The sequence below is a fragment of the Bos indicus x Bos taurus genome, chromosome 5 (genome assembly GCF_003369695.1).
Source record: "Bos indicus x Bos taurus breed Angus x Brahman F1 hybrid chromosome 5, Bos_hybrid_MaternalHap_v2.0, whole genome shotgun sequence".
NCBI lineage: Eukaryota > Metazoa > Chordata > Mammalia > Artiodactyla > Bovidae > Bos > Bos indicus x Bos taurus.
Genome location: NC_040080.1, coordinates 13,106,058 through 13,118,562, shown reverse-complemented (window position 1 = coordinate 13,118,562; position 12,505 = coordinate 13,106,058). Strand labels below are relative to the sequence as shown.

The window sequence follows — 12,505 nt, the reverse complement described above, 5'->3', positions numbered from 1 at the left end:
CCAGGCTTCCGCATCCCTGGGACTCTCCAGGCAAGAACACTGGAGTGGGTTGCCATTTCCTTCTCCAATGCATAAAAGTGAAAAGTGAAAGTGAAGTTGCTCAGTCGTGTCCAACTCTTCACGACCCCATGGACTGCAGCCTATGAGGCTCCTCCGTCCATGGGACTTTCCAGGCAAGAGTACTGGAGTGGGTTGCCATTGCCTTTTCCGTTCAAGAATCTACTGCCCGTTAACTGAAGGATGAAGAGTAGTTCTTGTCACTGAAGGCCAAATGCGAGGAAATGGGCAAAGGATGGTAAACATGTTTTAGAGCTGGATTGAGGTGGTCATGCAACGTTGTAATTGGACTAAGTGCCACGGAATTGTTCCCTTTGAATGGGTAAAACTATGTGAATTTCACCTCAAAAAGAAAAAAAGCAAACAAACCCAGAACCACATTCTGTGTGAGGCACTTCTCACCATGGAACCTGAGACTGGAGATCTCGAGGAATGTGTGTGTCTTGGATGGGGGAATAGGTATGACTGGTCCTCACCTCTAGTCAGGGGACTCTCGGAGTTCTAAAGGCCTTGATTTTTCTTGGTCATTCCTCCTTAGAACCACTTTGTAAATCTTTCACATCCTGTTTGCCTCCCAAAGCAGTGTATTTAGTGTTGTTCATTACATGCTAATAAGGTTTTGTTACGTTTCAGAATTAAGGATTGTTGGTGCATCCACATTATCAGAGGTTGGCAAGCAGCTGGGGAACTCGGGCGGTAAAGCCAGCATAACGATTTCCAGAAAAACAGAGATGTCTTCTCTCTTTCGTTGGCTTTTCTCGGGACTGCCCTGAGCCCGCTGCCATTTCCACCTGAGGGTTACCTGGCTTTGAGGAGGGCTCAGGTGGTCAGAGGAAAGGCAATGGCACCCCACTCCAGTACTCTTACCTGGAGAATACCATGGATGGAGGAGCCTGGTAGGCTGTGGTCCATGGGGTCTCGAAGAGTCTGACACGACTGAGCGACTTTGCTTTCACTTTTCACTTTCATGCATTGGAGAAGGAAATGGCAACCCACTCCAGTGTTCTTGCCTAGAGAATCCCACAGAGCCTGGCAGACTACAGTCCATAGGCTCACAGAGTCGGACACGACTGAAGCAACTTTGCAAGTACAGGTGGTCAGGGACAGGGGAGGCTGGTCTTTAAGACAGAAGGAGTAAGGCATCAAAGGTTCTATGGTGTAATTCTTGATTTTCAAGCAATAGTTTCCTGAAAGGGAACTCCTTGTTACTAGTCCTGCCGAAAATGTCTTTCATCTGTTCTTTTTCCAACTGAAACAGTGGACACAGTTGAGCCTCTCATGCAGACTGATGTGGAGGGGAGTCCAGCGTACCACCGCTGGGAGGGCAGGCTGGCCCCACCCCATGGGGTGACCTGCAGCCCAGATGGGCTGGGAAGGTGTGGTCGGGGCTTAAGCCTGTAGAGATTTATCTGCCACGCAGGGTCCCTGGTGCTCAAGGGAACACTGGGGTGCCTTTCATGGGACCAGAGGTGGGTGGGGGGGCCCCACAGCAATGCTGGAAGGAGGCTGCTGGAACCAGGACTGCAGATACTCAGGAGATAAAATCTATAGAACGTGATGTTCAGACCAGCACTAGAACAAGATAAACCCTGTTTAAAATTTTCCAGAGACCACTTTAACTCTGCAGGAACCGCTCAGGCCTGGTTGCTACTAGTTCTGTCTACTCCACATTTTCTGCATGGAAAGATTTAGGCATTGGTGAGGAGGGTGCAGCTGCCTGGCAGACGCACTTGCAGCTGACCCAGAGCAGAATGGAGTAGGAGGTGCATTTATCTTTAACCTTAAAGGCTTCTAACTGCTTTAGTAAAACATCTTCAGAAGACAGTTTTAATGTTACATAGACCAGAATTTGTCCAGTTCAGGGTTCTGAGTGCAGTTTTTCTTTCCCAGTTATATTTCAAATTCTTAGAATCCTGCGGAAGCACCCAGAGGTGGAAGGACCCTCACACTTTTTTTTTTCTTCCCATCTCCATTTTTGCAGATGAGCAGAGGTTCAACTTGCCCAAGGTTTCATGAACCTCAGGCCACTCTGGATTTGGTTAAGAGGTCATCTCACATTCCAGGCAGACCTTCTTCCCATTCAAGTTCTGAACCTTGGTTTCCTCGCCTGTAATCCGGGGCAATGCCTCTTTCTGTGGAATGGTTTCAAGGATCCAAGTTAATCCGTGTGACGCTCTTGGTTTAGGGCTGGGTTTATATTGCAAGTGCTTACCGAGGGTTATCTGTATCATGGGCTGTGACACCAGGACACAAACCCTAAGCCCAGGGCGTTGCTGTGACCCCAGCAGAGAGCAAGCAGAGGCGCTGGGAGAGAACAGGCGAATTTTCGTTCTGGCTCCAGCAGCAGCTGTGCTCTATGGCTTGGTGAACCTTTCCACACACAAGTGAGTCCTGCACCATGACAAAGAATGGAGAAAAGTCCTCCTGGAAGTAACTGCACAGGCATGTGGCATATATCGTGCACTCTATCACGGTGCAGGAAGGAATGGACAGCCCACACAGGGGCAGAAAGGCACACAGGCTCTGGCTTGCAGTCAGGAGCATCTGGACAAGACATGTGATGCCTCACTTGTGCCCCTTGGCTTCTCTCAGAGCCCTGGAATGCTGCAAAAGCCATGGGTCAAAGCACGGCGAGAAAGCAGCACAAGCTTTCCCCCCATTGAGGCCAGGCAACAAGCTGGAGCAGAGAAGGCAGTGGCACCCCACTCCAGTACTCTTGCCTGGAAAATCCCATGGACGGAGGGGCCTGGTGGGCTGCAGTCCATGGGGTCGATAGGAGTCGGACACGACTGAGCGACTTCATTTTCACTTTTCACTTTCATGCATTGGAGAAGGAAATGGCAACCCACTCCAGTGTTCTTGCCTGGAGAATCCCAGGGACGGGGGAGCCTGGTGGGCTGTCGTCTATGGGGTCACACAGAATCGGACACGACTGAAGCGTCCTAGCAGCAGCAAGCTGGAGAGTGGGCCCGAGCGGCTGTCAGTGCCGTCAGGCTTTGTAACTATTCGTCCCTGTTCCCTTGTGTACAAGGTGACAGGTATTGCTAACACCAGGGGTTTCACTCTGTAAGGAAGCCAAGAAAGCTTGAACACTCTACTGAATTGCTTAGGCAGAAGCCAAAACATTGAACCTCAAAGCAAACTCAGTAGTTTGGTCCCAGAAGTTTACATGTTTGTATATTTTCCTAAGCAGTTAGGACAAGAAAAACCAGAACTACTAAGACCTGCCAGGCTGCGGCAGGGAGGGATGTGGGGAGCCCCTGGCCAGGCCTTCAGCGCAGGCCCTGCTGTAGTCCATGCAGTGCCCAGCAGGCCCTCCTAGACCGCTGCACAAGTCTGCTGCGCTGCAGGTGGGGCTGCGCACAAGGTGGGCGGCTCCCTGAGCTTTGCCCCAACCGTGCAGCCGCCCACACCCACCCTGAGGCTGAACAGAGAAAGGGCTGCCCGACACCCAGGTTTTTAGTGTTTCCACTTTATTGCTCAAGCACGGAACTTGAGGCAAGCCTGGACCTTCAGCAACGTGCAGAGAAGAGGCTGAGGGGGTGGGGATGCGACCTGGCTGAAAAGGGACACTGACAGGAGGGGGTACAAGGGTGGTCACCATGACACCAGAAGACAGCATCAGCCGCAACAACTGGGCTGAGGAGGAAGGGAGTGGAGGTAACGGGCACAGCAGTGGTTTTCCCATGCCCCTAGCACCCACATGGAGGCCGCGTGTTTGGAAACGGACCAGGAGGAGGGAGGAGGGGAAGTGGCTGCCCAGGAGGAGTCTCCCTGTCCACCCTGCCTTCTTGTCGGACCTCACATCCCTACCACTCGCCCCTTCTACTATCTGAAAAATGGACACAGCAAACAGGAAGCAAAATAAATTAACATTCTGATGAGTGTGCATGTGGAGGGACATTCATTCACGTGGAATGGAGTGGGGGGAGGGGAGACACCACCTAAAATGACCCCCCCACCCCCCAGCCTGCTCCTCTCTCCCTTCCCCCAAAGCCACCATCCAACCAGATAGAAAAATAAAGGTCTAATTCACTCAAAATTCTTCAGTTTGTACAAAACTAACAGGGTGGAGTAGGGTGGGGGGGCGGGCAGGCAGCCATGGGGACAGGGCTGGGGCAAGGCTATGCTTCCGCCTCCACCTGAGGCTGGCCCCCAGCCACGTCGTTCTTCGGCTCGTCCCTCATCTCGGCGTCAGCTGGCTGGTCTCCCGCAGCCACTGTGGCCTTGGCCTGTGAGAAGGGAAGAGGGGCAGGGAGTCAACACCAGTTCTCATTTGGCCCTCTCCCCTGACGAGAAAGCTGACTGTCACTCCAGGCCCCCACTCACCTGCCTGTACCCAAGTGATCGCCCTGCACACTGACACCATGGAGTCTGTACCCAAAACCCGCACGCCACATAAAAAATAGTACACACGAACTTCCAACAGAATTACAGAGACCAGACACACCTGTGCATGCGTGTACAGAATCAGGGACTCATCGTTTATTGCAATACTACGGAAAACTGAACTTGGCCATGGCAGGGCACTGAACGCTTCAAATATAGCTAGTTCAAACTGGTTTAAAATACACATTGGATTTTGAAGTGCCACGTGTTAAAATATTTAGATACCTTGGGTCAATTAAATATTAAAATTAACTTCACCTATTTTACTTGTTTTTAAACACAGCTACTAGGAATTTAAAATTAGAAATGTGGTTTGCATTATATTTCTGTTAGTGCAGGCTTAGAACGCAGAGACTAAGAAGCAGGGAACAGGGTAAATAAGATACAATACACCCACTCAGTGAAATACTACATGAGCTCTTTTGCACGTTGATGTAAATGAGCTTCAGGTGTGACGTCCAAGAAGCACGAGGCACAGGCAGGAGGCAGCGCCTGCTGCCCTACACCCGGGAGCACTGCCTGCCCTGCAGCCTTTTTTACTACAGGCTCTTCTGTGCACTTTGAATCCAACTATCACCTCTTTAAACCTCAGGTTCTTAAACCTGTGTTTTACTAATGGGCACAGAGAATACAGGGCGGGAAGCACAACAGAACATCCAGCTCCCAACCCGCAGGGCCTGAGCAGGGACAACACACAGGGATACACACAGACTGGCACGGGACCAGGTGATGGCACCTCCTCCCACCCACCCTGCCCATCCTCACCTTGGTCTCCTCCTCAGCCAGCCTCTCAAACATGTTGGCGTAGAGCTTCTTCTCCTTCTCAAGCTGCTTGCGGATGCGCTGCTGGCACACGACCAGCTGGGCCTTGGCCGCCTTGTTGCTGGGGTAGAGCTGCAGAACCTTCTGGAAGTCAGCCCGTGCCAAGTCAAAGTCATTCACTGCCAGGTGGGCCTCTCCTCGGCGGAAGAGGCCTTTCTCATTGTTGCTGTCTAGTTCCAGGGCCTAAGACACACAGAGGAGCAGCAGCAAGTCTCAGATCCTCCCAAGTCACTGCCGGTGAGAGGGGCCCCACCCCCGATGAACAGGTCTTACGCACCACGTGGAAAGGACCTGAGGCTAGGAAGGCACCTCATTTAGCCGAGGCACACAGGAAAACGGGCCTTCAGATGAAAACCACCTGGACGCTAACACGCTCTTCTCTTTCTGGGGGGCAGGGGAACCATGTGGCTCATGGCTTGGTTCCCCACCAGGGATCCACGCGCCCCAGGGATAGAAACGCAGAGTCCTAACCACTGGACCTCCAGGGAAGCCCATCCCCCTTCAGAATAAAGCGGGTACAGGAGGGAGAGGCAGAGGGCCAGGAGGGGAGAATGCTGGACTGGTTCCTCCAACCAGTGCTTCCACTCGCCTCTGTGCCCTCGTCCTTGACCTTAACTAAGCCAAAAACCCGCTTGCTTCCCACACTGCTGCCTGTGGGCCTCCACCTCAGAGCCCCACAGCTCCATCCTGCCTCCCCTGCCCTAGTCACCAAGGCCAAGTTTCAGGCACACCGGGGGCGCACCCAGCCCTGCCTGGACACACCGCCCTCACCCGCCTAAGGAGCCTCACCTTGTTACAGTTCTCAATGGCAGCGGAGAAGGCTTGTAGCTTCAGATGACACATGGCCAGGTTGAGGTGGGAGGCCAGCCGAAGGGCCTGCGCCTTCTCTGCGTCCTCATCAGAGAAGCTGGACTCGTATTCCAGCCAGGACACAATCTTCTTGTACTGCAGCACAGCTTGCTTGTACTTGCCTTCCTACAAGCGGGGGCAGGCTCAGGCACCCAGCACAGGCTCGGCGGCCCCAGGCTGTCACAGTCCGTGGACACCAGTGACCCAGGGGTATGAGAGTCATGACCCGCCCTGCCCCAACCCGACCAGCCAGCTCAGATCCTCTTGGTGACAGCTGCAGGTACCAGCCTGTCCACTTCCTGGCAGAAAGCCCGCTGCCGTGGCAGAGCCCACCCTGGGAGTGTCTGAGGACCTCGCTGCGGGCTCACCTTGAAGTACACAGTGCCTCGCTCCTTCACTATGGTGCTCTGCTCCAGCTTCTCCTCTGAACTCATCTCCCAGGACTCCTTGGCCTGCCATACCCCAAAGGAGAAAAACAAGCTGTCAGCCGCCCCAAGGAGTTACGTCCGAGGTGGCGCAGGGAAGACCCTGAACGAACTCACCTTCTCAAAACTCTTGAGATGTATTTCATACTTCAGCTCAGCATTTGGTGGGATCTGGAACTTCTCCTTCCCAGCACTGCCGAAAGCATATCTGTGGTGGCAAGAAAACACCAGGTCGTTTCTTAACTTGCTTCATACTTAAAAGGTTTCCTGCAAAGTGCCCTCCATCCCTTTGGTCTTGGTGCAAACTTCCCTGCTTGGCAAAATCTTCCCTGATGCTTCTTCACACAGTTAGTTGGGCTCTTACATCTTACACATCATTCTAGTAACTCACATTACGCACTGGCACGATTATCTCCCTGAGCAGAGAGCCATTAGAAGGTGGGAACAATGTCTCTGAACACCCAGGAATTTTCTGCACTGTGTCTGGCACATAGTAGGTATGTTTCAACAAACATTAGTAACGACTCAATTAACAGGAGATGAAAATCTTGGGCTGGGAAAGGTAATCTGCCACAGCCATAACTGAAGAGATGAGGTTTTGATTCAAAAAGATGTGGGTGATTGTGGCCACGCTCCTGAGTACAACAGAGGTCCTGAGGTGTCTGTGCCGAGTGACCAGCGCATAGTGACTGCTGGCAGGGGAGGACACAACTGGCTATACAATACAGGCTGGCTCTACAACTCACCTGGACAAGATCTGACCTCAGTTCGTCCACCTGCTCTACAGACTGCCCACACCTGGGCCAGAGCTGGCCTCACCTGGGCTTGAGATACACAATGGAATGTTCTCCTTTTTCCATGCGCTGGATGGCTTTCTCCAGCCCACAGGGCAGATCCATGCTCTCCCCCTCGCCGACCTCAAAGCGGAGCTCCCGCCGGTCAAACACCTGGTCCTTGAAGTATCCTTCCAGTACAACTGGCGTGGCAGACAGACAATGCACTGGATTTGAGTGGGCTGGTGACTAAGGGATGCACCAGCCACCCCCAGCCACCCCCCTGCCCTGTCCCTTCCTACTCCCCAGATGCCTTTCTGCATTCTCAGATGGAGGGATGTTAAGAGAATGTGGTTCAATCCCTCACTTTACAGATAAGAAAGCTGGATCACAGAAAGGTATGGACCTGCCCACAGCCACCCAGGCCCTGCACAGCGGAGCCCGAGTGAGAATCCCAGATTGTGAGCCTCACCCTCCACGAGAGCACCTTCGTTGGGCTTGGCATAGCCCTCCCCCCGCGTCCGTATTCTCCTGATGATTCCGCCGTCCTCCTCTTCTGTCAGGTCCTCACCCTTGAACTCGAACAGCTCCACCTGTGGGACAAGATGTAAGGATCCATGCTCCCCTCTCTCCCACAAGAGTCCCTAGTAAGGGCCAGAGCAGGTCTGACTGCACAGGCAGCCGCACCAGGAGTGGACCAAGTGGCTAAGTTCTCAGGAGCGGCCCTGGTCTCGACCTTGCTATCAGTCTCCTTAATGACTGCCCTATAGAACAAGCACGTGTTCCAGATGGTCCTAATTCAGCTGCTAGACAAGCTCCATCCGACAGGCATTAGAAATGACCCCACATCTCTCACTAGTCTTTCCAACATTCTCCAAGCCTCCACTGCGTAGGGCTCAACCATCTGTGAGTCTTAACACAGTGAAGTTCCATCTTCTCAGCAAAGGCTTGCCCCTTGCCTCGACCCATGCGAGAAGCATCTCTGCCTGCATCTTATCTCCAGGGCACCAATGTTCTCCACTGTCAGTCATGACTGCATGGAGCCTGTGACCTCCCAATTCCTTCGTGTTGGTCCACCTCCCTCTGAGCACCCCTCTCGAGATGAATAGGCCTCAAGCCCTCACCCCGCTGCTTGAAGTCTGAAAGAGGGGCTTGCGGTCACCTCCCCACAACTGAAACCTGCCCACTGACAATTCTCTGGCAGTAGCAGTAGGTGATGCGCACTCCCTGTCTTCCCTCCCCTGAGAGCAGGCCCTCAGCCTTGGCTACATTGTCTCCAAGCAGCAGGAAGGGCTGGAGGGCAGCCAGACCCTGGGCTGAGATAAGGTTGGCTCTCTGCCTGGCCCTCTGTGGCTGGACACTCACCTCAAACACAAGCGTGGCGTTGGGAGGGATCTTCGGGGGGCTGCCCGCTAAGCCATAGGCGTACTCTGGCTTGCAGGTGATATGGCACACTTCACCCACCTTCATGGTCGCTACAGCAATATCCCAAGCCTTGATGACCTCCCCTGTAGGTACAGAAAAGAAACAGGTCCTCTTTGGCAGGGATCTCCCTCTGGGTTCAAACAGTGGCCTGAGAGACTTACTGTCCCATGCCCAAAGGGAAGCTGGGTACTATTTAGAAATGGGACCAGGAAGGTAGAAAATCTGGTTGCGATAAATGGTATCAGGTCTCAGACCTCTCAAAAAAAAGAAAAAAAGAAAAATCACTCAACTCTGAAATAAAGAGGTTCCACCCCAGAAAAGGAAGCAAGGTTTTTGAAGGTGATCAAGGCAATGAGAGATTAAAAAAATCAATAGTTTCAGGACAGTGGAAATTAAAAAAAGAACTGTAATAAGCTGTTCCCTGTTTAAGCTTCTGAGAATACGGTTTCTGTTTGTGACAGCGCACACACCCCAGTCCTAAGAGCCTGCTAACCATGCCCACCTTTCCCCAGGTCGAAGGAGAACCTGTCCTTGCGGTCCAGGCTGGAGTCGAACTTGGTGCCATCGAGCAGCCAGCCTGTGTAGTGGACAAAGACTCGGTCCCCAATCATGGGTGTCTCTGTGCCGGTGCCCTCTCGCTTGATGACCTGGACGGAAGGGAAGGAGAAAAGGTTGAGTCCCTGGGGATGGACACAGAGAGGAACCATGACTGTTCGCATGCCTCTGGCCAGAATGTAAACGGTCTCTTCTGCCTCCTTGCAAGTAACTCAACAAACCCTTCATCAAATGACTCTGCTGTGGGCTTTGGCTAGAATTAAACTGACCTCCCTTTCTTGGACCATGACATGACTTGGTTTGAAACACTGGAGACAAAACACCTGAGATCATTTTTGCTGTTACGATCTTAAAGAAGTCACTTTAACTCTCTAAACTGACCATATTTGTAAAGTAGTGATGATAAACCCTATCACAGTGGTTACAGGACTAAACCAGTAAAACACTGAATTTATCAGCAGCAAAGGGGAAAGTATTTATGCTACATTTCCTCATGCTTCCTAAACTCCAGTCATCCAATCAGGTCTGGTTTAGAGAGAAGAGGGAAACCAGAAAGTCCAGGAGAGGTTAAGAGCAATTACCAGCTTACAAGTGAGCCAAGGGCCTTTGAGCAGGAGGCCCTAGGCTCTGACCTGGGACTTGAGCGTTCCTGACTGGTAGGCTACTGCAGTCCTTGAAGTCAGGGCCAGAATATTTCCCAGTGTTTAGAAGAACCTGCTTCTCTTCTTTAGCGTTTATAAAAAGGTGGTCTACCTGGTTAAGTGTACAAGTTACCCTCTAAAGGAAAGCTCCCACGATGCAAGGCACATGGACTTGAGTAAACAGAAAAATGAAAAGGTGGTGTGGAGAATGAAAAGGGGAAATGGGGGTCTCCCTGGAAGCCCGCGTGCACACTGGGAGAGCAGCCAGGTGCGTTTCTGAAACGGCTAAGAAGCTCGCCGAGGTCTCCAACCTGCCCTGGCCACACGCACACGTGGGCTGAGCTGCGGGAAGCCAGGAGAAGCAGAAAGACTGGGTGAAGATAGGAACGAAGCCGGGCTAGGATTTCGCCATCCTGGACAGCGCAGAACCTGCTCCGAACCGCGGCCGGTTGTCCTGACCCGGGTCAAGACGCCCTGCTGCCTGGCTCCTCCAGCCGTAACACGGTTTACGGCGCCCAACCAAAGCACCTCCTCCCAGTCCCGCACCCCGCGCTCAAGAAGGCCCCGGGCCGGGGGTGGAGTGGGGTGGGGTGCGGTGCGGGCGGGGAGTGGGTGAACTACAGGTCCCGGCATGCACCGGGGCCGGGGGGGGGAGGGGGACAGCATGGCCGAGCGGGTGACCTAGCCGGGTCCCAGCCTTTAGGAAAGGGGTGACCAGAGGGCGGAGGGCGCCAGGACCGCGCGCCAAGTCGCACAAAGGCCCGCGCGGGCCAGGCAATAACTCCCGGGACCCTGTTCGCGTCCTGGCTAATGTTTAACTGCCGGGGTCGGCAAGCTCCGCACCCCGGAGACGCAGGCGGCTGGGGTTGGGTGGGGGTGCTCCCTGGCGGCAGCGGCGGCCGGGAAGAAGCCGGCCGCGGGTCGCAGATCGCAGCGGGGCGGTGCACGCCGCCAGGCCCCCCGCGCGAGCGCGTCCGCCCCCAGCCGCGCCCCTCCCGGCGTATGCCGCAGCCAGAGCAGGCGCTGCGCTCAGGGACCCTTCCCAGGCCTGGGGAGCCTCAGCCCAGATGTTCCCCTTCCGAACGTGTGGCAGCCCTCCCGCCCTGAACCGGCAGCCTGGCCAGGAAGGCGATGCGCAGGGCCACGGCTGCATGGCCTGCTCAACGGCCAGCCGGGAGGCTGAAAGGCGGCCGTCCGAGCCCTGGCCAGATACTGGGGCGCTCCCAGTGCCCGAACCCCCCCGCCGCCACCCCGGGGCGCCCCCTGCCCCTTACCTTAAGCACCCCTTCATCCTGCTTGGGGCTGATGTCCACCCCTTCGAGGCGCAGCGGCGCCGACTGCGCTCCGCTCTCGGCCGCCTTCGTCTCCTCGGCGGTCATCACGCCGTTTCTCGGGCAGCGGGCGCCGGAGTGTGCGCGGCGGTGCGGGCAGCGGGTCGGGGCTCGCGCACCTCTCTGCTCGGGCGCGGGCGGAGGAGGAGGTGGGGTCGTGGGCGGCCGGGGGAGCGATTGGTCCCACCGCCTCGGAGGGAGGGGCTGGGAGGAGCCGGGCGGCCGCGAGGGACGTGGGGGGAGAACTTTCTAGAGGCACCGGCGGCCGAGCGGGTTCAGGCTCTGGAGCTCAGGGCGCTCCTGCGGAAGGTGGTTTCTGGTTCGTTCCTCCCGCCGGCCGCCTAGCCCCGCCCCGGCCCCGAGACCCTCGGACTCGGAGCCAGCCCCCGCCCCCGCCTCTCGTTCTCCCAGCCTCCCCCTCCCGTCCCCCCGGTCTAGCCAGATTCTTCCAGATCCTTCTCGATACCCCCGCAGCATCCGACGCCGCGCGGCCGGACGTGGGTGCCGCGCGTGCGTCGCCCCGGCCCGAGCCGCGGGCTGCCGGCCTCCCCGCCTGGCCAGGCGCGCGTCCTGAATGCAGAGCGAGGGGAGCGTTACCTGGGCGTGTAGGGCCGGGGAGGCGTCTGGGTTTCCCCGGAGAGGGGCTAGCGTGCGCCCTGGGCCCGGCGAAACGCTGCGATCTGCCCGTTTGCAAGAAATGGCCCGTGTGTTAAAGGGGCCTTTCCCGACAATAATACAACTGAACACATAGAATGGGTTCAACTCGCGAGGAGAGCCACTGCATCTTACTGAAGGCCCATGAAGAGGAATATTTTCTTAATACTGGGTTCCCGTGTATTCATGGACTTCCTGTGGCGACTAGGAAGCGCCATAGTTACCAAAACAATAACTTTTTGACAAAAAGATCTGTGTATGGAGGGTCCTGCTCTTCCTTACCACTTAAGCCCAGTTTAGTATCTGGTGCGTGTTATCAAATAATTATTGGCTGAAGAAATGTGTATGCCAATAATAATGAGGTTTTTTGTTTATTTGTTTTGGAGCCCTTGCTCAGTGCTTGGCACTGTATTATGAAGACTGTCCTATATAGGTAGAAAACTAAAAGGGCTGTTTTCGGATAAAATTTCAATATTATAACCAGGTAATTCATTGTAGTCTTTTCTCTTGGGATTGGCTGGGAAGGGATGCAGGACAAATAAAATCGTTTCTTCCAGCAAATGTATTTAGCCTCGATTAAGACG

General features: G+C 54.6%; 1 protein-coding gene across 1 annotated transcript; it reads right to left on the bottom strand.

Annotated features, from left to right (window-relative positions):
• Window positions 1–3,511: 3,511 nt before the first annotated feature.
• Window positions 3,512–11,606, bottom strand: FKBP4 (FKBP prolyl isomerase 4). The gene is made up of 10 exons (XM_027541028.1): window positions 11,211–11,606; window positions 9,243–9,387; window positions 8,681–8,823; window positions 7,788–7,908; window positions 7,362–7,518; window positions 6,660–6,750; window positions 6,486–6,569; window positions 6,058–6,243; window positions 5,212–5,451; window positions 3,512–4,289 (listed from the first exon to the last, which is right to left on the bottom strand). The coding sequence occupies exons 1-10, from the start codon at window positions 11,313–11,315 to the stop codon at window positions 4,182–4,184; spliced, it is 1,380 nt and encodes a 459-aa protein (XP_027396829.1). The 5' UTR covers window positions 11,316–11,606; the 3' UTR covers window positions 3,512–4,181.
• Window positions 11,607–12,505: the final 899 nt, after the last annotated feature.